The following is a 20,119-nucleotide window of genomic DNA, read 5'->3' on the forward strand; positions in this document are numbered from 1 at the left end:
TCCATTGGTTGACAACATATTTCCTATTAGCAGGGGTATAGCTGGGGGCAAGCTATGCTGTCAACATTGTTGATCACATTTTGTAGCTCTTAAATATGTAAATGCTTTTTTGCTTTTCCTAACAATATTAGCCTTAACAGGTATAATTATAATTTCTGCTTCTCATTGCTCAGGCCCCAGGAAACAGGTACATACAGCAGCACTGGTGAAGCAACGTCTGGTGCTACAATAATGGTGCCACAGTATCGTGAACATGCACATGGACAAGCAATGATAATGGAAACCTGGTTCCGGTAAAATGGCTCATGATACTCTGGCAGGTCATGAATATTTGGATCATAACGTTGCTTCACATATTCATGAGCATCAAAGTCACCATGCAAGATGTGCACATCAAGACATTGGGAAGCTGCTTTGGCCCCACGAAGGTGATTTACAGTATTTCAAGCTAGCAGCGATTACTAAGCAATTGTCCTGCATTCCTCACTTACAGGAACTGGAACATTCGAAGTGTTGTAGGGGACAGTGGGTGTACTTCCCATTCTGAAAGACATCCCGCCATTGTGTGCACTAAAAGTTGCCTCGTCTCAGTGCTGTTACTCGGTCATGTATCTAAGTATGTCAATGTAAGTAGGTCATGTATCACACCACCGCTTCCACCTTATCTGTGTGCGACATATTGTATCTACACATAAGGAATGTGTGTGAGAAAACAACTGAAACAGAGAATTGCATTGCTTCTTTACTGCACAAGCCTGTCCTGTCTGTTTTAAGAATTCTAATAATGCTAATTTTCATGTCAGGGTATGTCCAGGGGCTTTCTGGGGCTCTGCTCGATCTCTGTGGACGATGGCTGTTCATGAGCCCCCGAACAGAATGAAGAGACTACACAAGGGGGGCTCATCGCAAGCATTACAGTGAATGAGTCGGTACAACGCTAACAGCTCTGCGAGGCATTAAATGCAAGTCGACAGCAGAAGGGCTTCAGTGAACGTGTACAAACAGTCTCGTATATAGTCTCTAAGAACAGTCCCTGTTCGAAATATCGGTGGCTTCTGTCCTGAGGCAGCTCCCCTCAACTGCACCTGTATTCTGTCCATCTTGCAGTGTACTTGTTTACCTGTTGCAAGGGATTATGGGGGGAAGTCAGATAGTTTTATGATCTCTGTGTATTCAATAAAATTATGGTCTATTCAATGTTACGTGTAAAATTACAGTATCTGTGGGATGTGTGGAAATGTGCATTGATTCAAGAAGTAACTCGCCTCCTGAAACCAGCATGCAGATCCAGATGTAATACTGGTGTAGATGACATATGGAAGCAACTCATCTTCATTTCTTTCTTTTTTTGTGTGGTTGATTCATGTGATGGCTCATGGCTGCACTGCACTAGTAAACCAGCCGAAATAAGGTGCAAGATATTCCTGATAATTACACTTGCACGGTGTCCTTGTACTGTGCAGTGTATTTTTGTTTTCGTTTATTTTTTCCTTCCTTTCTTTTTCTGTTCAGCTCTCATAAGCCACGTATGCCCTCATGTAAGTAACTTGGATTGGATTGGATTGGATTGGAAAAGAAAGAAAAAATATGGAGAGGTTAGTCCCGACCCAGTCAGAACTGGCTACTTCAAAACGCGTTTGTGGGTAAAAGAAAAGAAAGAAAAAGGTCAGCTACGAAAAATAGGACAAACAACCAAACAGGATAAAGCATAAAGGAAAACGGGGGAAAGTATCTTGTTCTTGTATCTGGTGCTTGCTCTCTCGACAGCGTAAAATTTCGGCAACTACGTTCATCGCGAATCTACACTAAGGTTGTCATTCAAGCCCAGTTCTTACGTACGTACCTGCAGTGTGTATACGATAACATGGCGTTGCCAAACACAACTCGTTCACCCGGTATAATGCCAAGAAATGTGATTACTGCTCCTGTAACGTCAAACGCCAGGTATTCGAGAGTGAGAAAGATATGCGCAAGTGATGCAGCAGTGGTGAGCCGTAACTATAAGAGAGTGAAGTCTTCAATTAAGCAATGAATTGACTTACTTGATCAAAGACACCTACAATGCGAATAAAAATATATTTCGTATTAGGCGTAGCACAGTCCCATTGACGATATACGTGCCGTTCATTGCGTTCTTAGCCAGTTTGCCGGTGACCGGAACGCGACAGCATAATTGGACGAATTCTAACTGCACAAATGGTATCAACAGCGTGTTTTGTCATTGGCAGATCATCCCAAGTATAAAAAATCGATGCGATCAAGAAGTCTACGTCGATCGAGCAGACGCTCCCTGCCACCATCGCTTGTTTACATTCCCGTATGCTCCGTAGAGCGGGAGGGAAGTCTTGAAGAACACTGATATCACTTACGTCGGCGATATAGACCGCGTGAACAGCTGCCGTCATAAAAATGGCGGCCCCCATGTCTGTTTCGAAATGGTTAATTTACGATTATTTAAAATATGGGGCTGTTTTGTGGAAATGAAGGGTGGTTTCAGATACAGTTCGATATGGGCTTCCAGAATATTGTCACAGTTTCAAGAAGTCAAGGTATCTCCGGAGCTGACCTTTAAAATTGTGAAGTGAGGTGAAGTGTGTCATCGACAGTCACCAGGAACTCCATCTGAACAACTCATCCATCCAAATCATCAACGGCTGCCATCAACGAAATCATCGCCATCATCACTCGTCAATCAGATAAGACATTTTATTCCCACTCCCCGTCCTACTCGAACTGTTGTGAAATTAGTCCTTGTAGTTATGTTTGAAATCACTGTCCGCACTGTTGATAGTTAGTGTTGTTAGAAACCTTATATTAAATATTAGTTGTTCTATCCTGGTACCTGGACTTTGTTTCGATGTGTGTCCCATTGAGTGTATGTCGGTCGACATAGGACAGCCCGTCCCATATTTTACTCTTATTGTCCGGATCGGTGATTGAGGTACCGCGCGCAACGAACCTCTGGCGATTGCACTCCTGGTTTCCGTGACAAAAATCTGGCGTCCGCGACAGGACGCGCTGTCCGCACACGTTGAAACGGAGAGGAAACGTGCTAGTTATAATATCGTTGGTGCTGGCGTCCGTGTGAGCTGATACCCCCAGGAATGGAGACCGAATTAACGGAAAGGTTAATCTCGCTCGGCAAGACCCTAGGCTTAGAGGGCAAAGAGCTGTTGGACTGGGTTAAGGAAGAGCGCGACAGGGCGCGTGACGAAAGGGTCACTGAACGCGACAGAAAGAAAGAAGAGGCCGAGGCTGCCGAGAAATTAACGCGTTTAGAAGCAGAGGCTGCCGAGAAACTGAAGCGCCTAGAAGCAGAGGCTGCCGAGAAACTGAAGCGTTTAGAACTCGAAGCTTCAAGGGAGGAATTCGAACGGAAACACCGTCTACTGGAACAAGAGAAGGAACTACTCTTACTAAGAGCCCAACATGGCTCCCGCGCGCGGAGAAACTGAAAACGGGTTATCCGGACACTCTGCCAGATTTCAAGGAGTCAGTCCCCACAAGTTAATGCCCCCTTTTTTATGATAGAAAGGATGACTTGGATGCATACCTTGTGAGATTTGAAAAGGTCGCCGAGGGTCAACAGTGGCCAAAAGACCAGTGGGCAAGTGCTCTAAGTGTGTGTTTAACGTGCGAAGCCTTGGCAGTGTATGGACGTATGTCACCCACGGACTGTGTTGACTACTCAAAGGTGAAGCATGCATTACTGTTACGGTTCCGAATGACCGAGGATGGGTTTCGCGAACGGTTCCGAGCCTCACCGCCAAAGGACGGCGAAACGGTATCCCAGTACGTGGCACGGTTAGACAACTATTGGGAAAGGTGGATAGAACTGTCACATACCAAAAAAGGCTACGAAGAGGTTAAGGCACTGCTTTTGAAGGAGCAATTAAGTAAGAAAAGCCGAACAATATGTAGAGGCACACAGCCTGAAAAACTTCGGAAAGAAAGCAAGAGGCGTCGAGGAAGATAGTCGAGGAAGCGGCGACCGGAGGAACGAGCAGTTCGGCAAGCGACCGGACGCTCCTGTAAAAGATCGCCCGCACTGTTATTTGTACAATAGAACAGGACACCGTCCATCAGAATGTAGAAGCTCGGCTACCAGGCCACCGTTACTCAGATGTAGGAGATGCGGCCGAATGGGCCACTCTTCATGGAACTGCAGGGCGCATGGCGGCGAGCACGCGAAGCCGTCCGGAAAAGACCATTCTAAGGAATCAGTGTCACTCTGCGTGTAAGGGGGATTTGTAGAACTCAAGAGTGGTGAGAAAATTCCTGTAGTTCAGGCGGCCGTTACTAAACCATACGAACTGTACGACGAACAGCAGTTGCCAGTTACGGAAGGAAGACTCGGTGACAAGCTAGTTCAAGTACTCCGGGACACCGGATGCAACACAGTAATTGTGTGAAGAGATTTGGTCAGCGAAGACGAACTAACCGGAACCGTGCACCCGGTGTTTCTGATTGATCGCACAGTAAGAATGCTGCCCGAGGCCGATATATTCGTACAGACGCCGTACTTCACGGGCCGGGTCAAGGCTCGATGTATGGAAAACTCCATGTATGACTTAGTGTTAGGAAACGTGGAAGGTGTAAGAAGCGCCGAAGATCCCGATCCCCTTTGGAACGTAACTAACGAATTACCTGACGACCAAGATTTAAACGACGCGTCACAGATTGTAATCCCTCAAGAAAAGGAGGAAGTGCAAGGGAGCTCCGTCCCGGAAGAGGGGTCAGGCGACAAAGACGACTTCAACGGCGATGAAGTTCACGCTGTAGTTACAAGGCAAGGAGCCAGAAAAGGGGAAGAAACAGAGAGACCGTTCCGAAAGCTGAAAGTCCCCGAGCTTGCTAATGCGGTAAACACTGACGATTTTGCATGAGAGAAGATGACACGCTGCAGAAGTGCTTCACGGAAGTGGACGAAGTCAAAAGAACTAAGAGGAAGAAAAATGCGACTACGAGCTACGTCATAATAAAGCAAAAACTGTACCGGAAGAGTATGTCCACGGAAGGGAGTGGAGATATGATGCAGTTGGTGGTGCACAAGAAATACAGGAACGCGGTGTTGGAACTGGCTCATAGCATGGCTGGTCACCTCGGGAGCGGGAAAACGGCTGAACGAATACTCAGCGAATTTTACTGGCCAGGCCTTCAGGCTGACACCAAACGATTTGTCGGCAGTTGTGATATATGCCAGAGGACCATCCCAAGGGGCAAAGTTAGTAAGGCGCCGCTACAAAGAATGCCGGTAATAGACGTACCATTTAAGCGAGTAGCCATCGATATCATCGGGCCACTCTAGCTGCCATCATCGAGGGGAAACCGCTACATAGTGACCCTCATGGATTATGCAACCCGCTTCCCGGATCCCGGAGGCAGTCGCATTGCCGAACATCCAAACCGAGCGAGTTGCGGAGGCACTTGTGAATATTTTCAGTCGTGTCGGCGTCCCCGAAGAGGTCTTGAGTGACTGGGGTTCAAATTTTTAGCCTCCGTTGTCATATGTAAGACTTCTCCGTTTTGTGAGATGTGTCCAGAAAAGCGCGTTCGGTTTCCGTGATATTGCGTTGCCGCACAGAAAAGAACTAGTGAGTTTTAGTATACCGTTGCTAAGGTTATCGTGCCTATCGGAACCAATCGCAGTGGTGTGTGACTCAGAATCTTGTCCACTGGTTGGTTCCGGTTGATACGGTTCGACGCTAGCCACGTTATCAACGGTGTGCTAAAACTCTCTACTGTGTTTCTCTTGAAATGCCAGGAATGCCTCTCTGTCAATCCCAACATTCTCGACAAGCGCGTCTTCGGTCGTTGGGCACTTTGCTTCTCTGCATAAAAAGTTTCACGTCGCCACGTGGTATACATGATATTCTCGAGTAAACATAAACGAGCCACCATCACAACTTCCGTTCGTTCCGCGACTAAAGACGCTCGGAACCAGCCACCATGTAGCATGATATTTTTCACTTCCCTGATTTGTTGAAAATGGGAGGTGTACGCCTCTTTGTGGCAATTTGGATTGCCGTAAAAAGGCGTATACTGCCCTCTCTCTCCTCAAATCAGAGGCGATAACTGTATGAATCGGCATTATGGTGAGCTAGAATGACTCGTGTGCTTACCGGCCTATCCAATGCATGGGAGCGCTTGGTCGCGGCCCTGGTACTCGACCACGTGCGATTGTTTACATGGATACACTGAAGCTCGCTGCGCGCCTTGCGGAAGGAGTTTTGTGGGGATCCGAGGTACTCTTCTGTTTCGTATCACGTGCCCTTTCCGTGAAATGCAGAGGATCGCACCGCGCCGGCCGAGAAACGGAACAATGTCGATGGGTGGTTTATCAAGAGCATCACGAGCTCAGTGCAAGGTCGTTGCTTGCTGAGGTTATCTCTCACTCTCTTGCAATTGATAATTTGTTGCTTACAACAATGATCATAAGCGATGCAACAGTGGTCGGTCTGTGCATATCGCCGTATTCTCGCTCAGACTTGAGGGATATTTGCGCTTCCGGGAACCCTTCGAGTAGGATTGGCAATGCGTTGGGCGTTCGCTCCCAGCGCGTGCATAATCTATAAGCAACTTGTACAATTTCTACCCCGCCGAAAAGCTGATAGCCTCCTCAGCCGGGATTGAATCCACAACCTGACCCCAAGCAAACTGAGGGTTTTATTAAGGGGGCCTCCACAGATCACTGATTGTAAAATACGCGTACAGTTGGTTAGACGAAATGCAATGGCTATTCCTTGCAATCTAACTGTGCTTGTTTTCTCGCATTCGAAATCGGTTCTGGACCGAATTCATAGGCAACTGTGCTGACATTTGTCTTAAAGTGTACGTGGAAAGCCCAGCCTCAGACAGCACAGCTTCCTCCGAGATTCGAACCCTGGTCACCTCCCAGTCTCGGCATGCCATGTCAGCATAAAAGGGCACCTCACATTCTAACCCATAGTGACCCCCAGCACCAGGTGAGCCGCCGCAGATTTACCAGCGTTCACGGAGTGGCCCGGACTTGACCCCCTCTGGGATTGCTGGTTCTTCTGAAGCTATCTTCCAAAATTTGGGCAGATTTGTTAGGAAGACATCTGCTCCTGAGCACTAAAGTTATGAAAGTTCTCTCGGTCTCTGTCTCTTTTTTTTTATCAGTCATGATGTACTTTACGAACTTGGCTGCTCTGTGGTGGCGTCCATGAAAACAAAGTACAGGTCACTGCTCAGCATGGAGCGAACACTAAGAACTGTTGCGCTGAGAATGCGCCCTCGTTTTGAGAGACGCTCACCTCAGCCAGTAGGAAGAGTCTATTCTGCTGGAACTGTTGTTGTTTTCCCCTTTGGTACGGGTACCAAAGGGGAAAACAAAACAAGGTATCTACAATGTGTCACTGCTCTCCCCAGTGTTCCTACAGGATGTGATTTTCTGTCTAAACAGGATCTCCCCTTCTACTACCTCTAGTACGATGTTCGCGACAAATACATAGTACACCCCGACTTTTGCTTGTCAAACGACGCGATTACATGTTATGAGGTAAATAAGTAATAAATAATAAATAAATGTTCTTCAGCTTGCATAATTTGATGTCAAGAATTGGCTGAGGTATCTGACTGATGTTCCAAATACTCTGCATCTATTAGTACATGACGTTGTTTTTGGAAATGGCGTCTTAAACAAAACTTCAGGGGCATGAGTATGGAAGGATTTGTGTGACTTTCAGAGCGTGTGTAACGACGGTCAGTCTGTCGCACCCAAAACTTCATACATTGTGCACCCGTGTATCATTGCATTATACCACAAGCGCATCATGTTGGGTTGTACAACAATGGCGTGTAAAAAATCCTGCGACCAAAATTTTAGCAGCCTTCCAACATGTCTGAAAACAGAGGTATTTTATTACCAAACAGGGGCTGGGCATATACAGACAAGCAGCAAGCAGCAAACGAGTATGTACTCTGCTGTGAATGCAAACGACCTCAAATATATCTTTATGACTAACGAAGTCACTTCCATATACATTAATTTATACATAACGTATCTGTGTGATGTACCCAAGATTACTGGAATGGAATGCCTTTGTGCTACCTCACAAAACATGTGAGAGCTTCACACAGAATTGTACATAACAAAAATACTCTACTCAAGTTACTTTACCTTAAAGTAGCACAGAAGTCATTTTTAACACCCGGTTTTCTTCCTATAAAACTGTTAAGTAGACCAGTAAGATGCACCATGAGAAGTAATTCACACCATAGAGTCATAATTATCGCAGAAATTGAGTTTAAAGTACGCCGCAAAAAGCGACCGTGCGCAACGGTGGTGGGGAGCAGAACCAGCAAATGATCTGCCGGGGACCTCCCGCTGACGTTGTAGGGGGGGCGCTCGCTGATTGGTACAGAGAAATGCTGTCTGCTACTCAGCTGTCGTCTGCTACTCAGCTGTTCGGGGCTCTGAAAAAGCATTACTCTGGCTCGGTCATGATTTCCTAAAATTCACGGTGCCTTGTTCTACGAAACACATGATTCATTTATCGCTATCACTAACGCTACGGAATCACAAGACTGCAGAACAGTGCAACAGTTGCTGTAATACCGGCCGCAGCAAACAGCTGTTTCTTTATCGTCGAAGGTATTTAGAAGAGATGACTGTATTTTGTTTCCGTATATTTTTAACGCGAATTTATTGCTTCTATCGCCTCAAAGAAACGTCCTTCAAAAGAGATCTTACAGTAGACGGATCACCGCGCACACTGCTATATAAACCCTAACACAACCGTCACTGGTCCTCTCATTTCAGCTAGTTTTACGTAAGCGCAACGCGGCTGAAACTGTGTGTGGTAATCGGTGCCTTGCCTGACGCAATCCGCTGCAATCCTGCGTAATGCGTGTGTGCGGCGTTCGTGGCTGTGTAAACACCAAAGAATCCCGCTCTGGTGGACGAAAGGGACCGGGTATTCGCTATCACAAGGTTCCAAAGAACGAGCCCGCACGGACCACATGGCTGAGGTTGATAGGACGTGATGCCGTTCCACAGGACTTCGAAATCTCCGTCTGTTATTTGCACTTCCGATCGGACGATTACGTATTGAACATGGCACTCGCGGACGCGTCCGGAGTTGGGAGATTCCGAGGTAGACTGACGCCTGGCGCGACGCCGTCGTTTAACCTGCCGACGGGCGATCAGCATGCAGTGCAACAGAAAAACAAGGTACGTATTACAACGCGTCGTGTAATATAGACACCCATACCACATACGTATATGTACGTATATGCACATACGTATGTTTTCTGTCTTGCGGGTTTGGGCCTTCTTTGTGTCACTCATGCACTTTCTCCAATTCAGGCCAGCCTGTGTATCCCAGAAGGATGTGACAGCCAAGCTAGTGATGGTAACACTGCATGGACTGGCTCCATGGTTCTTGTGAGTATATGGTGGCATTGGGTTTTGTAGGAGACATGATTTTACGGTAACATTTATTGATGTTGCACTGCCTCACAATGTTGTTTACAGGCTTCCCAACCTGGTAACGAAGAAAGCAGCCACGCATCTGAAACAGTGTGTGCTTCCCCTGCACTTCTGTCTCCCAATGTAAGCAACTTATCAAGTTTACGGTGCTCCAGCGTGCTCAGTTATAACATATACACTGTTCGGTAACTGAACGGTATTCTGCAAGACGTTATCTGATATCTAAGAGTGCATGTCGTGTGTATGTGCAGGTACACATGCCTTTTACAGTAACATTTATTGATGCTGCACTGCGCCTCGCAATATTATTTACAGGCTTCCCAACATGGTAACGAAGAAAGCAGCCACGCATCTGAAACAGTGCGTGCTTCCCCTGGATTTCTGTCTCCCGATGTGAGTGTCGACTCTTACATTGTAATATTACTTAGATATGACATGCATACAAATTGTCACAAAGTACTGCAAATAACATGTGACTCTACGTGATACATGGTTTCCAAAGAGAAATCGGGTTCAACTGCAATTACTCCTATCCTGATCCGGGAAGGAATAATCTGGTTTACCATGGAGATGTCATGTAACGTTCCTTCTCGAAGGAACCCAATAGTCCAAAACTGTGTCCTCTTCTTTCTTCCTCGTGACCCCACCCTCTCGTCCTCCTCGTTGGCACCTTACATGTCATACCATAATGTACAGGGCTCAAACCTTCCAACCAATCTCCTATTACCATGACCTAGCTCCAATACTAGCACCAGCACAAATCTGGCGGAGAACACTGCATTCAGTACCGAATCTGACCCATGTTCTTTCGAGGAGTGGCAGGATGTTGACATGCTGTAGCTTGTTGTCATTGTGGGTGGAAATGACCTGAGCAGAAAATAAAATCTGGGGCAATCTTCGGGACGCCTGTGCTGAATCTGTCTGTTGAGTCTGCCTCCACATGTCTTGACAACAAGCAACACCATGTCAACACCCAGCCCTCGAAAGAACGGTGTCAGACCCGGTACAGTCTGTGATGTTCACCGCCAGTCGGGCCTTATCGGAGTGAGATCATGGTAATGGAAGATTGATTGGAAGTTCCGAGCAATGTACATTAGCACAGTCTCTGGCATTTTGTTTCTTCAATGCAGCTCGACACGACCCCTCCAAACATCCTGGAGTGCATGAACTGTGGATGCAAGCAGCTCAAAAGCACATGTTCAACCGAAGAGAAAGGCACACAGTATTCTCCACCGAAGGAGTCAAGATGGACTCAAACAGTACTTATGAAGACTAGAACAACTGGTATGAGCAACATAACGACATAAGTGTAACATGTGGCTCATAGGATTTTGTACCTCTAGGCACACAAGCAAATCGTAATGTTGCGGCGCTGCAGACATCATGTACTCAGACAAGTGAAGAGCTTTGTCAAACTCAGCTACAGGACAGTGGGCTTCCTTGGCAGTCAATGCAAACATCCTGCAACCGGACAAGTGAGGAGCCCCATCAAGCTAACCAACAAGACACCGCAGTGCAATGGGAACCAAAGCGTTGTTCCACACCAGTTATGGACGTGACAGAGAGCAGTATCGGTGACACCGAAAACCCAGCAGACACTACATATGTACCGAGTAACGACAGTGTTCTCAGGTAATTACAGTTGTACTTCAAGATCTTGGGTTTTTCTCTGGGTATATTTATATATGTTACATGCAAACTCGTTGCAGTGACCGCCATCAATACCGGTCTGTGGATCCACAGGAGGAGCCAAAATACATAGTGTTTGAAAGCAAACTGAAGGAACTCTTTCGTGTATGTACCACATGTTTGAGTCCATGCACTTCGTCATTCAGCTGTGTCGGATCCCTGCTTCGAGTGAAGTGCTACTGTCCAGATGGCCACATTTTCTGTTGGGAAAGCCAGCCGTACATAGCCAATAAGCCTGCTGGGAATGTGCTTTTGTCAGCTGCCATTCTATTCAGCGGAGCCAGCCCAATACCAACACTGCGTATGCTTCAACTGATAAATGTCAAGGTATGTCCATACTCTGCCCCTAGGAACTAGATGTATCTAGACAAAGTTTAGCGGTTATTTTTACCCTTTAGGCCATCTGTGACAACACATTTTTCTGCTACCAGCGAGGCTACCTTCTTCCCGCAATAACAGAGGTATGCGCTGTTAATATTTGTTCTTTCACGGATTTAGTAGATCATGAAAAGTAGCCCCATTACTAATGTGCTTTCTACCTGCTGCAGGTATGGATACAACACCAAGCCACACTCCTGGTTGAGATGCAGGGCAGGAGAATCAACTTAGCTGCTGACGGACGGTGTGATTCACCTGGACATAATGCAAAATACCTTTCCTACAACTTCTACAACTGGGAGTTGAACAAAGTCATCCACACTGTCCAGGTCCAGGTGTGTGGCTGCTTTGTAAATATCTGTCTGGAGTATTTGGTGTGACCAGTAGCTAATGACAAAAAAATCAACAGTCCAATGAAGTGGCGTCAAGCTACCACATGGAGCTGGAAGCATTGAAACGTGGGCTGGAAGAGCTGAAAGACTTCAATGTTGCGGTAGACACCCTAACAACAGATAGGCATGCCAGTGTGAGAAAATACATGCGCACATCATATCCAACTGTGAAGCATCAGTTTGATGTTTGGCATGTCTCCAAAGGTAGGTGCTTAGGGTACTGGTGTACTGAAATGGTGCTGAGAGATCAGTTTATTTTCTGTTAATTTTGAAATATAGGCATCCGCAAGAAGCTCATGAGTGCGAGCAAGACAAAGGGGTGTGAAGCACTTGAGCTGTGGACAAAGCCTGTTGTCAACCACCTTTACTTCTGTGTCACTCACTGTGAAGGGGACACAGAGCAAGCTCTCTCAATGTGGAAGAGCCTCAACAACCATGCTTGCAATGTCCATGAGGGTCACGAGGGTTCTTATACGCGCTGTTTGCACCCTCTCCTCGACGACACGAAGCGACCATGGCTCATTCCTGGTGAGTATTTTGCTATCAAATTACTGCGCATTGGCACTATTTATTCCTTTCTGCAGTAGCCATAATATAGTGTATGCTCTTTTGAAGGATCACAGCCGCAGAAAAAGCTAGCCAGTATAACATTGTCAAAGTACCTCCTCAAGGACATCCCGAGCCTTTCTCCTGATGTGCAGACTTCAAGCTTGGAGGCATTCCACAGCCTCCTCATCAGGTTTGCTCCAAAGTCTGTTGGGTATGGCCCCAAAACCATGAAGTGCAGGTATGTAGGCATCATCAGAGAATGTTTATTGGTTGTTAATTGGTTGTTAATGTGTAGGACATATCTCGCAATCCTGCATTTCAATGAGAACTCTGCCAGGGCGCATGCTTTCACGGAGGACGGGGAACTACGCTATCTCCTGAAACGGTCCAAGGTGTACTCTGGAGAGTATGTTGCACTGCCCATCAAGGAGGAGCCTACCTTCAGTATGTAAACCATACATAAGTCAGACATCACTATTAGTTAAGTCAGTGGCATGATATCCAGCTTAACTCTTGCATTCTTGTTGCTTTCAGACTATGTGCACAAGCTTCTCAAGAAAGTGGTAGAGCTGTGCGATAGGTGGCCTACGTTTGATGCAGCATGGGCTGCAAACCCTCCTGAGGAGCTCCCCAGCCTGACAAGCAGCCAGCCCCCCATGGATAAGCAGGCACTGATAGAGGCCAGGCAACACCGCTTACGGCCTTGTGCATGCTGCCTGTGCTGCAAAACTCCAGGTATGAGACAAAAAAAAGCAACATTGTACTGAACAGGTTAGAGTATCGTATTTATATATACATCCTACTACTATTGTGCAGGTTTGAACCCTGTATAAAACGTAGACGGAAACTTGTCCCGGATGGCCCACACTACGCAGGATGGCAGCACACGCCTATCTCCCTCTTCGAGGCGCCCCCAAAGCCACGATGCACATTGTTTGTAGGCAACATGGCGGTATCTCCTGTAATGGAGGAAAGGCCATATCATTAGGTGAACAACACATTTGTTTCCTTTATAGCAAGGAAAGTGTTTGACGATCACACAAGAAGCAGCACAATTTGAGATAAGACATGTAAGGTGAGTGATTGCTTCGGTAGTCGGATACTCAGTGAAGAGGGAAATTGTACTTCATGCTGACACACTCACTCTTCAAGAACAAACTCAAGAAAAAGACTGCATAGTGACAACTCAAAGAATAAATACAGCCACCGATGAGGAGCAAAAAGCAAACTTTACTCAAAGGTAACTCAATGGCATTTCTTCTCTCAGGCAAATATTGGAAACTGCTAATTTTGTTTTCCACTTTCCTCGAGCGTAAGAGCCCCAGAAATCCAGCAAGGCATCAGTACCAAATTTGTGCCAAATTATTTTGGGGTAGGCACTTTTCAACCACGTTGCTTGTTACGCTTCCCCTTCGCAGTGCAACTGTATGTCCCTAGACTTATGATTATCAATACCAGATTTCATCAGGTGTCACTGCAACTAAGGAACAGCATTTCATTGCCTGGAGAAAGGCATACAGCCACCGATGAGGAGCAAAGAGCAAACTTTACTCAAAGGTAACTCAATGGCATTTCTTCTCTCAGGCAAATATTGGAAACTGCTAATTTTGTTTTCCACTTTCCTCGAGCGTAAGAGCCCCAGAAATCCAGCAAGGCATCAGTACCAAATTTGTGCCAAATTATTTTGGGGTAGGCACTTTTCAACCACGTTGCTTGTTACGCTTCCCCTTCGCAGTGCAACTGTATGTCCCTAGACTTATGATTATCAATACCAGATTTCATCAGGTGTCACTGCAACTAAGGAACAGCATTTCATTGCCTGGAGAAAGGCATACAGCCACCGATGAGGAGCAAAAAGCAAACTTTACTCAAAGGTAACTCAATGGCATTTCTTCTCTCAGGCAAATATTGGAAACTGCTAATTTTGTTTTCCACTTTCCTCGAGCGTAAGATCCCCAGAATTCCAGCAAGGCATCAGTACCAAATTTGTGCCAAATTATTTTGGGGTAGGCACTTTTCAACCACGTTGCTTGTTACGCTTCCCCTTCGCAGTGCAACTGTATGTCCCTAGACTTATGATTATCAATACCAGATTTCATCAGGTGTCACTGCAACTAAGGAACAGCATTTCATTGCCTGGAGAAAGGCATACAGCCACCGATGAGGAGCAAAGAGCAAACTTTACTCAAAGGTAACTCAATGGCATTTCTTCCCTCAGGCAAATATTGGAAACTGCTAATTTTGTTTTCCACTTTTCTCTAGCATAACATCCCTGACATTGCAGTCTTCCAGCAAGGCATCACCTGCACTATCACCTGGAGTTGAATTTATTCTAATGTGCTTGATGTTAAACATACCTTATGACGGTACATTTTGTTTGTTGATAGTGTAACAAAGCCAAAGTAGGCTTTAGGAGCAACAATAAAAAATAAAAGTCAATAGTCTCTTGCACTCAAACTACCAGCGAAATATCTATGAACCTTCATATAATTCGTGGCGTTATGTTTTGAGGGAAATTTGATCTGACTTTATGCATCCAAACAATCGAAAGCGATGCTGGCAGCAGCACAACATAAGTATCGTACCATAATGACAAGATGAGCAACCTACTTTACATTGAGAACTTACTCATGCAGTGGGGTGTTCCTGAAAACTCCCTGGTTTTCAAGCATCTGCAGTGCTAATTGCACCACAATTTCTGTGAGGCACGATGCCTGAAATTCTGCGGCTGTTGCGACGCACCCCACGGGCATTTTTTGCATTGCTGCCGGCACGTCCCGACAGCAGACGTCTTCGCGTCCCGTGTCCATTGAGCGGCACGAACCGCATGTGCACCTGTGACGGAGATGAGAAATTACATATAAGCCAGTATAAAATGCACGTATGTCACGTCGACTTACCACTCGGCCGCGCTGTCTCGGCGTTTTCGCTTCGTAGCGGCGGCCGCGCGGTCGCTGTCGCGGACGCCGGCAAACTGAACCTGTGCCGGCATCACAGGGGTATCGCCGTACGGCCGTGTTTTTTGTGCCGCACACCGCCGCAGTGTGCGAATTTCCCAAAGGGAAAGAGGCATTAGATGCCGGTACTCTGGCGGGACCTCGAAGTCGTCCATTGCTGCGGCCGCTCCTTCCATCCCCGATTCTCCAAAGGGACTGTCAAAACTGGTTTACGCCGGCAAAGGGACAGGGCGCTGACCCCCATTGACCAGCGAATCAGAACGAGCCCCCCCTTTCGCGTCATGATCACCTCCTCATCCTCGTTTCACCCGGAGTAGCGAGTTAAGGGTGAACGCGCGCAGCTATGTTTATGTGAGTTTTTTTCTGGGAAACAAATTGCACACATCAAAACTTTTCGCGCTGTTCGGTAAAATGACACACACACTTTCATCCGACGTCTTAATCTGAATTTTTTTTGGATGGCCCTTTGTACTCCTTTAAGTGCTTTTGGGAATAATTTGGTATCTTACAAATACGTTCAAAAGGCAGTATTTAGTATCATGACTTGAATACTTTTTTAGTATCTTCAACAAGCTTGCAGCAGTGAAAGTCCATTCCATTTCTCCCTTTTATTTATTTATTTATTTTTTCGTTTGAGTTATATACAGGGTGTCCCAGAAAACGTGTCATTGAATTATAATATAAAAACTACACCAGCTAGAGTCATGCGGTCAATGGCATTTGTTCTTACTGGGTTTTTGCCACCTCCTCATGTGAATGTCGTGTAAGGTAAGTTTAATTATGTAAATTTTTGCGAGCTTAAGTCGGAAATTTGCCTAGTAAAGGTCACTTTTTTACCCCACCAATGTGAAGAGCGTGTTTAATTTAGTCAAATTAATGATAATTGACAGGGATATTCAGGAGCTATCCCATCGGAAAAAATAGCCGAACATCATGCCCTACGGAGGTCCCACAGAATAGCGCACGATGAATTTTTCAGCGCAATCTTTGTCAGTCCGACGAAAGGAGGTTGGAAACCCAGCCCTCCCCGACATCGCAGAAAGAGATAAAACAGGCACGGCTTATCACGTCCGACTTTCGCTGGGATAATGCTTTCCCTCTCCCAATTTTAGGGACTGTTACTTTTTCTACTATCACTCTGTGGGCTGGCTTCGGAACCTCCTTTCGTCGCACTGAAAGCGATTGCGCTCAAAAAGTTATCGCGCGCTATGGTCCGATGCTCCGAAAAGCATGATATTCGGCTATTTTTTCCGATGGGATAGCTCGTGATTATCACTGTGAATTATTATGAATTTGAGTGAATTCGGCACGCTCTTCATATTGGTGGGGTAAAAAAGTGACCTTTACTTGGCAAATTTTCGAGTTCAGTTCGCGAATATTTACATAATTAAACTTGGAGTACATGACATTCACATTACGAGGTGGCAAAAACCTAATAAGAACAAATGCCCTTGACCGCATGATTCTAGGTGGCGTAGTTTTTTTATTATAATTCAATGACACGTTTTCTGGGACACCCTGTATATGGCTAGGCGAACACCCTCTCGAAGAAAGTGTGGAACTGCAAGGGCAATAATTACCTAAAATTCATTAATCAACCCCTTATCTTCCGATTATCCCAAGAAGGAATCGAAAGGCATTGAGGCAGTGCCTTTATCACAACATTCCAAAACGCGAACTCCTCCGTCGTAATCATATCTCCGAAGCGTAACGTATCAGCACGCCCACATTTTTTCCCTCTCCCCTGTATCTGCCATATTGCTTCAGTTTCGGCCATCGCTGGGACTCCCTGGCGCTCCCAGGTGCTCTTTGCGCATGCGGTCACGTGGCCTTGAGGGCGTAAGAAGCGGCAGCGGGCCGAGCCCTTGGTAGCCACCTATCGGCAGGCCCGTTGTCACGACCCGGTTTCAGTCGCCGTTCAGCACACCATTCATTCTAGCTCACCATATCAGCATAGGGGTGCAGAGCGTGTTTGCTGCGAAACCGGATGTCGTTTTGCCAACAAACCGGAAGTGGTGCAGAAAGGCACGCTTGTCCCATCCTACAGTTGGCAATACGAAAGGCACATATACACTCTTAAAAATGAACTTCACCGCATAGCACGCTTCTAGCCAACCGTAATCTCGAATGATATCGTTATCTGCCTTAATTTGTTGAAAACGGGAGGCGTACGCCTTTTTTGTGACACTTATGCTGTTCATAATTGTCACAGAAAAGGCGTACGCCTCCCGTTTTCAACAAATCAGGGCAGATAACGATATCATTCGAGATGTTGGTTGGCTAGGAGCGTGCTGTGCGGTGAAGTTCTTTTTTAAGAGTGTACTTTCTAGACATTTGCAGGGGCCCTATTCTCGTCAAAGGAATCGACCTCGATTACTTTGTGTCTTGCACTGTCACTGGTCGTTCCGTGAAGAAGGCGTGAAGAGCAGAAATGAATGCCACGCGCCCTCAACCAATAGTCGACCACTTGGTCCTGTACTCTTCATGCTTTATCTACACTGTCAAAACAGAACTTCACCACATAGCACGCTCATAGCCAACCATCATTCCGAATGATATCATTCTGTCTATTGATTTGTTGAAAATGAGAGGCGGGGCCTATCTGGGAAACATTATCTTGTCCTAGATAGGCGCCTCCCCCCTGTTCTGAATGATATTATGTGGAATGATGGTTGGCTAGGAGTGTGCTATGCGGTGAAGGTCTGTTTTTAGAGTGCACTTTAAGAAAACAGACGCTATCAACAGCAACGTCCTTCCAGGAAACGCGCAAAACGTACTACTATCACTGTTAAAACAGAACTTCACCACATAGCACGATCCTAGCCAACCATCATACCGAATGATATCATTCTGTGTCATGATTTCTTCAAAACAGGGGGGAGGCGCCTATCTGGGACAAGATAATCTGTCCCAGATAGGCGCCTCCTCCCATTTTCAACAAATCAATGCACAGAATGATATCTTTCGGAATGATGGTTGGCTAGGAGCGTGCTATGTGGTGAAGTTCTGTTTTAACAGTGTACATACTAGCTAACTGGACGGGAGTTGGAACTTGGGACGCAAAACGTGATCCAAGCTGCACGCTCTATGGTTCGTATTTGCTCACTGCAGTTGTTAATTGAGTTGCTAGTTGCCACGTTGATGGATGCTTAATTGCGTGTAAGTCGTTCTCCCATGTTTGTAGAGCCAGAGCAACAAATGATCATCGTCAGAACTCCGGCGATTTAAACTGGGAAGGTCAAGTGGAGACAAGACACCCAAAGGTGGCCGACGGGGTGGCGGTCCACCACCACGGGGTGGGACCGCCACCCCGTCGGCCACCTTTGGTGTCTTGTCTCCACTTGACCTTCCTAGTGTAAATCCGCCCAACCCCAACATAAAGGCAAGGTAACTCACAAAGCAGGTTCCTCTCCTCCTCCTTTTTTTCATTTTTTTTTCATTCTGTGTTCACGTGGTATCCTGTGACTATATAATGTACATCATGTGCCCTGTGTTTTTCACACCTGAAGAAATGTAGTCTGCTACATGAAAGCTTGTGTCATTAAATAAGTTGAAAACTTCAGTGTTGGATTTTTGTACTGTTTGTGCCTTCCGTGGACGTCGACGAGACCCTTCATCTTTCTTGTGCTATCTCATCCCCTACAAAGACGACGTACTTTGCAGAGGATAAGCTCCACACTGCAATTCAACTGCAGCGTTGCAAAGTGTTGCTGTTACCCTATAGCGCTTCTATGCCGCGCTTATTCAAAGCAGGTTCATGATACGCTATTATGAAGGCAAATACATATGGAACTTACGTACAGCACGATTCTTTCTCGGCGTATGCGAAAGAAAAAGCTCTGTTTAGGACAGGATTGTCAACCTTCCCAGTAAACCAAAAACGTCTAATGGACATCCAGAGGATGGTACAGAGTGGACATTTGGGATGCCCAGTAGATATCCAGATAAGTCCACGTTACATTCCATAGATGTTCCATGGATCGTCGGAAGCCCGTCTATAACTGTATAAATGCATGTCCTCTGGATGTACCTGCTGGACATTTTTCCCATCCAGTGGACGTGTTTGTGAGGCATTGCGACGTTACGTCCTATCGATGTTCCTACCGGATTAACATACGACAATATATATATAGACCGGACTGCAAATCTACTTTTTCAGCTATTTTGTGTGCATGAACAGCGCAAAATAAATGCCGTAGCCGTACCCCACCCGACACGGCTTCGGCATTTCTCAGTAGCCTCTACCGGCGTACTGGATGGAACATATAATAAAATGCCAAGAGTTGCGGGACGTTTGTTAAGTGTAGTGGGGGTCGAAAACGTTTGTAACGGTGACGTCGATGTGTTTCTGCAATTAATATGTACACACTCTTAAAAATGAGGTGGTGGTGGTGGTGGTGGTGGTAAACCGGCTATGCAGTGAAGTTAATTTTAAGAGTGCACTCTTAAAAATGAACTTCACCGCATAGCACGCTCCTAGCCAACCATCATCTCAAATGATATCGTTATCTGCCCTGATTTGTTGAAAACGGGAGGCGTACGCCTTTTTGTGACAATTATGAACAGCATAAGTGTCACAAAAAAGCGTACGCCTCCCGTTTTCGACAAATCAGGGCAGACAACGATATCATTTGAGATGATGGTTGGCTAGGAGCGTGCTATGCGGTGAAGTTCATTTTTAAGAGTGCACTCTTAAAATT

General features: G+C 46.1%; 1 protein-coding gene across 10 annotated transcripts; it reads left to right on the plus strand.

The window, feature by feature from the left end:
- Positions 1–9,022: 9,022 nt before the first annotated feature.
- LOC135378457 (uncharacterized) lies at positions 9,023–14,901 on the plus strand. 10 transcript variants are annotated; one of them, XM_064611507.1, is made up of 19 exons: positions 9,023–9,196; positions 9,332–9,409; positions 9,500–9,577; positions 9,770–9,847; positions 10,585–10,738; positions 10,798–11,086; positions 11,164–11,470; positions 11,542–11,604; positions 11,692–11,856; positions 11,931–12,117; positions 12,193–12,441; positions 12,529–12,700; positions 12,758–12,906; positions 12,997–13,197; positions 13,279–13,399; positions 13,479–13,537; positions 13,615–14,468; positions 14,555–14,653; positions 14,725–14,901. In XM_064611507.1, exons 1-15 carry the CDS (start codon positions 9,080–9,082, stop codon positions 13,293–13,295), a joined length of 2,304 nt encoding a protein of 767 aa, XP_064467577.1. In that variant the 5' UTR covers positions 9,023–9,079; the 3' UTR covers positions 13,296–13,399; positions 13,479–13,537; positions 13,615–14,468; positions 14,555–14,653; positions 14,725–14,901. The 10 variants fall into 10 exon arrangements, with proteins under 10 accessions (XP_064467577.1, XP_064467579.1, XP_064467580.1 ...); XM_064611509.1 differs by having other exon boundaries at positions 14,565–14,653; XM_064611510.1 differs by having other exon boundaries at positions 13,615–14,336; positions 14,565–14,653.
- Positions 14,902–20,119: the final 5,218 nt, after the last annotated feature.

Source organism: Ornithodoros turicata, chromosome 1, assembly GCF_037126465.1.
Source record: "Ornithodoros turicata isolate Travis chromosome 1, ASM3712646v1, whole genome shotgun sequence".
NCBI lineage: Eukaryota > Metazoa > Arthropoda > Arachnida > Ixodida > Argasidae > Ornithodoros > Ornithodoros turicata.

Bases quoted from the DNA above. Each gene is read 5' to 3' on its own strand.
- LOC135378457 (XM_064611513.1), top strand. From the start codon at position 9,080: ATGGCACTCGCGGACGCGTCCGGAGTTGGGAGATTCCGAGGTAGACTG. The intron at 9,197-9,331 runs GTACGTATTACA...TCTCCAATTCAG, and splicing joins CAGTGCAACAGAAAAACAAG to GCCAGCCTGTGTATCCCAGA. The intron at 11,857-11,930 runs GTGTGTGGCTGC...AAAAATCAACAG, and splicing joins TCCACACTGTCCAGGTCCAG to TCCAATGAAGTGGCGTCAAG.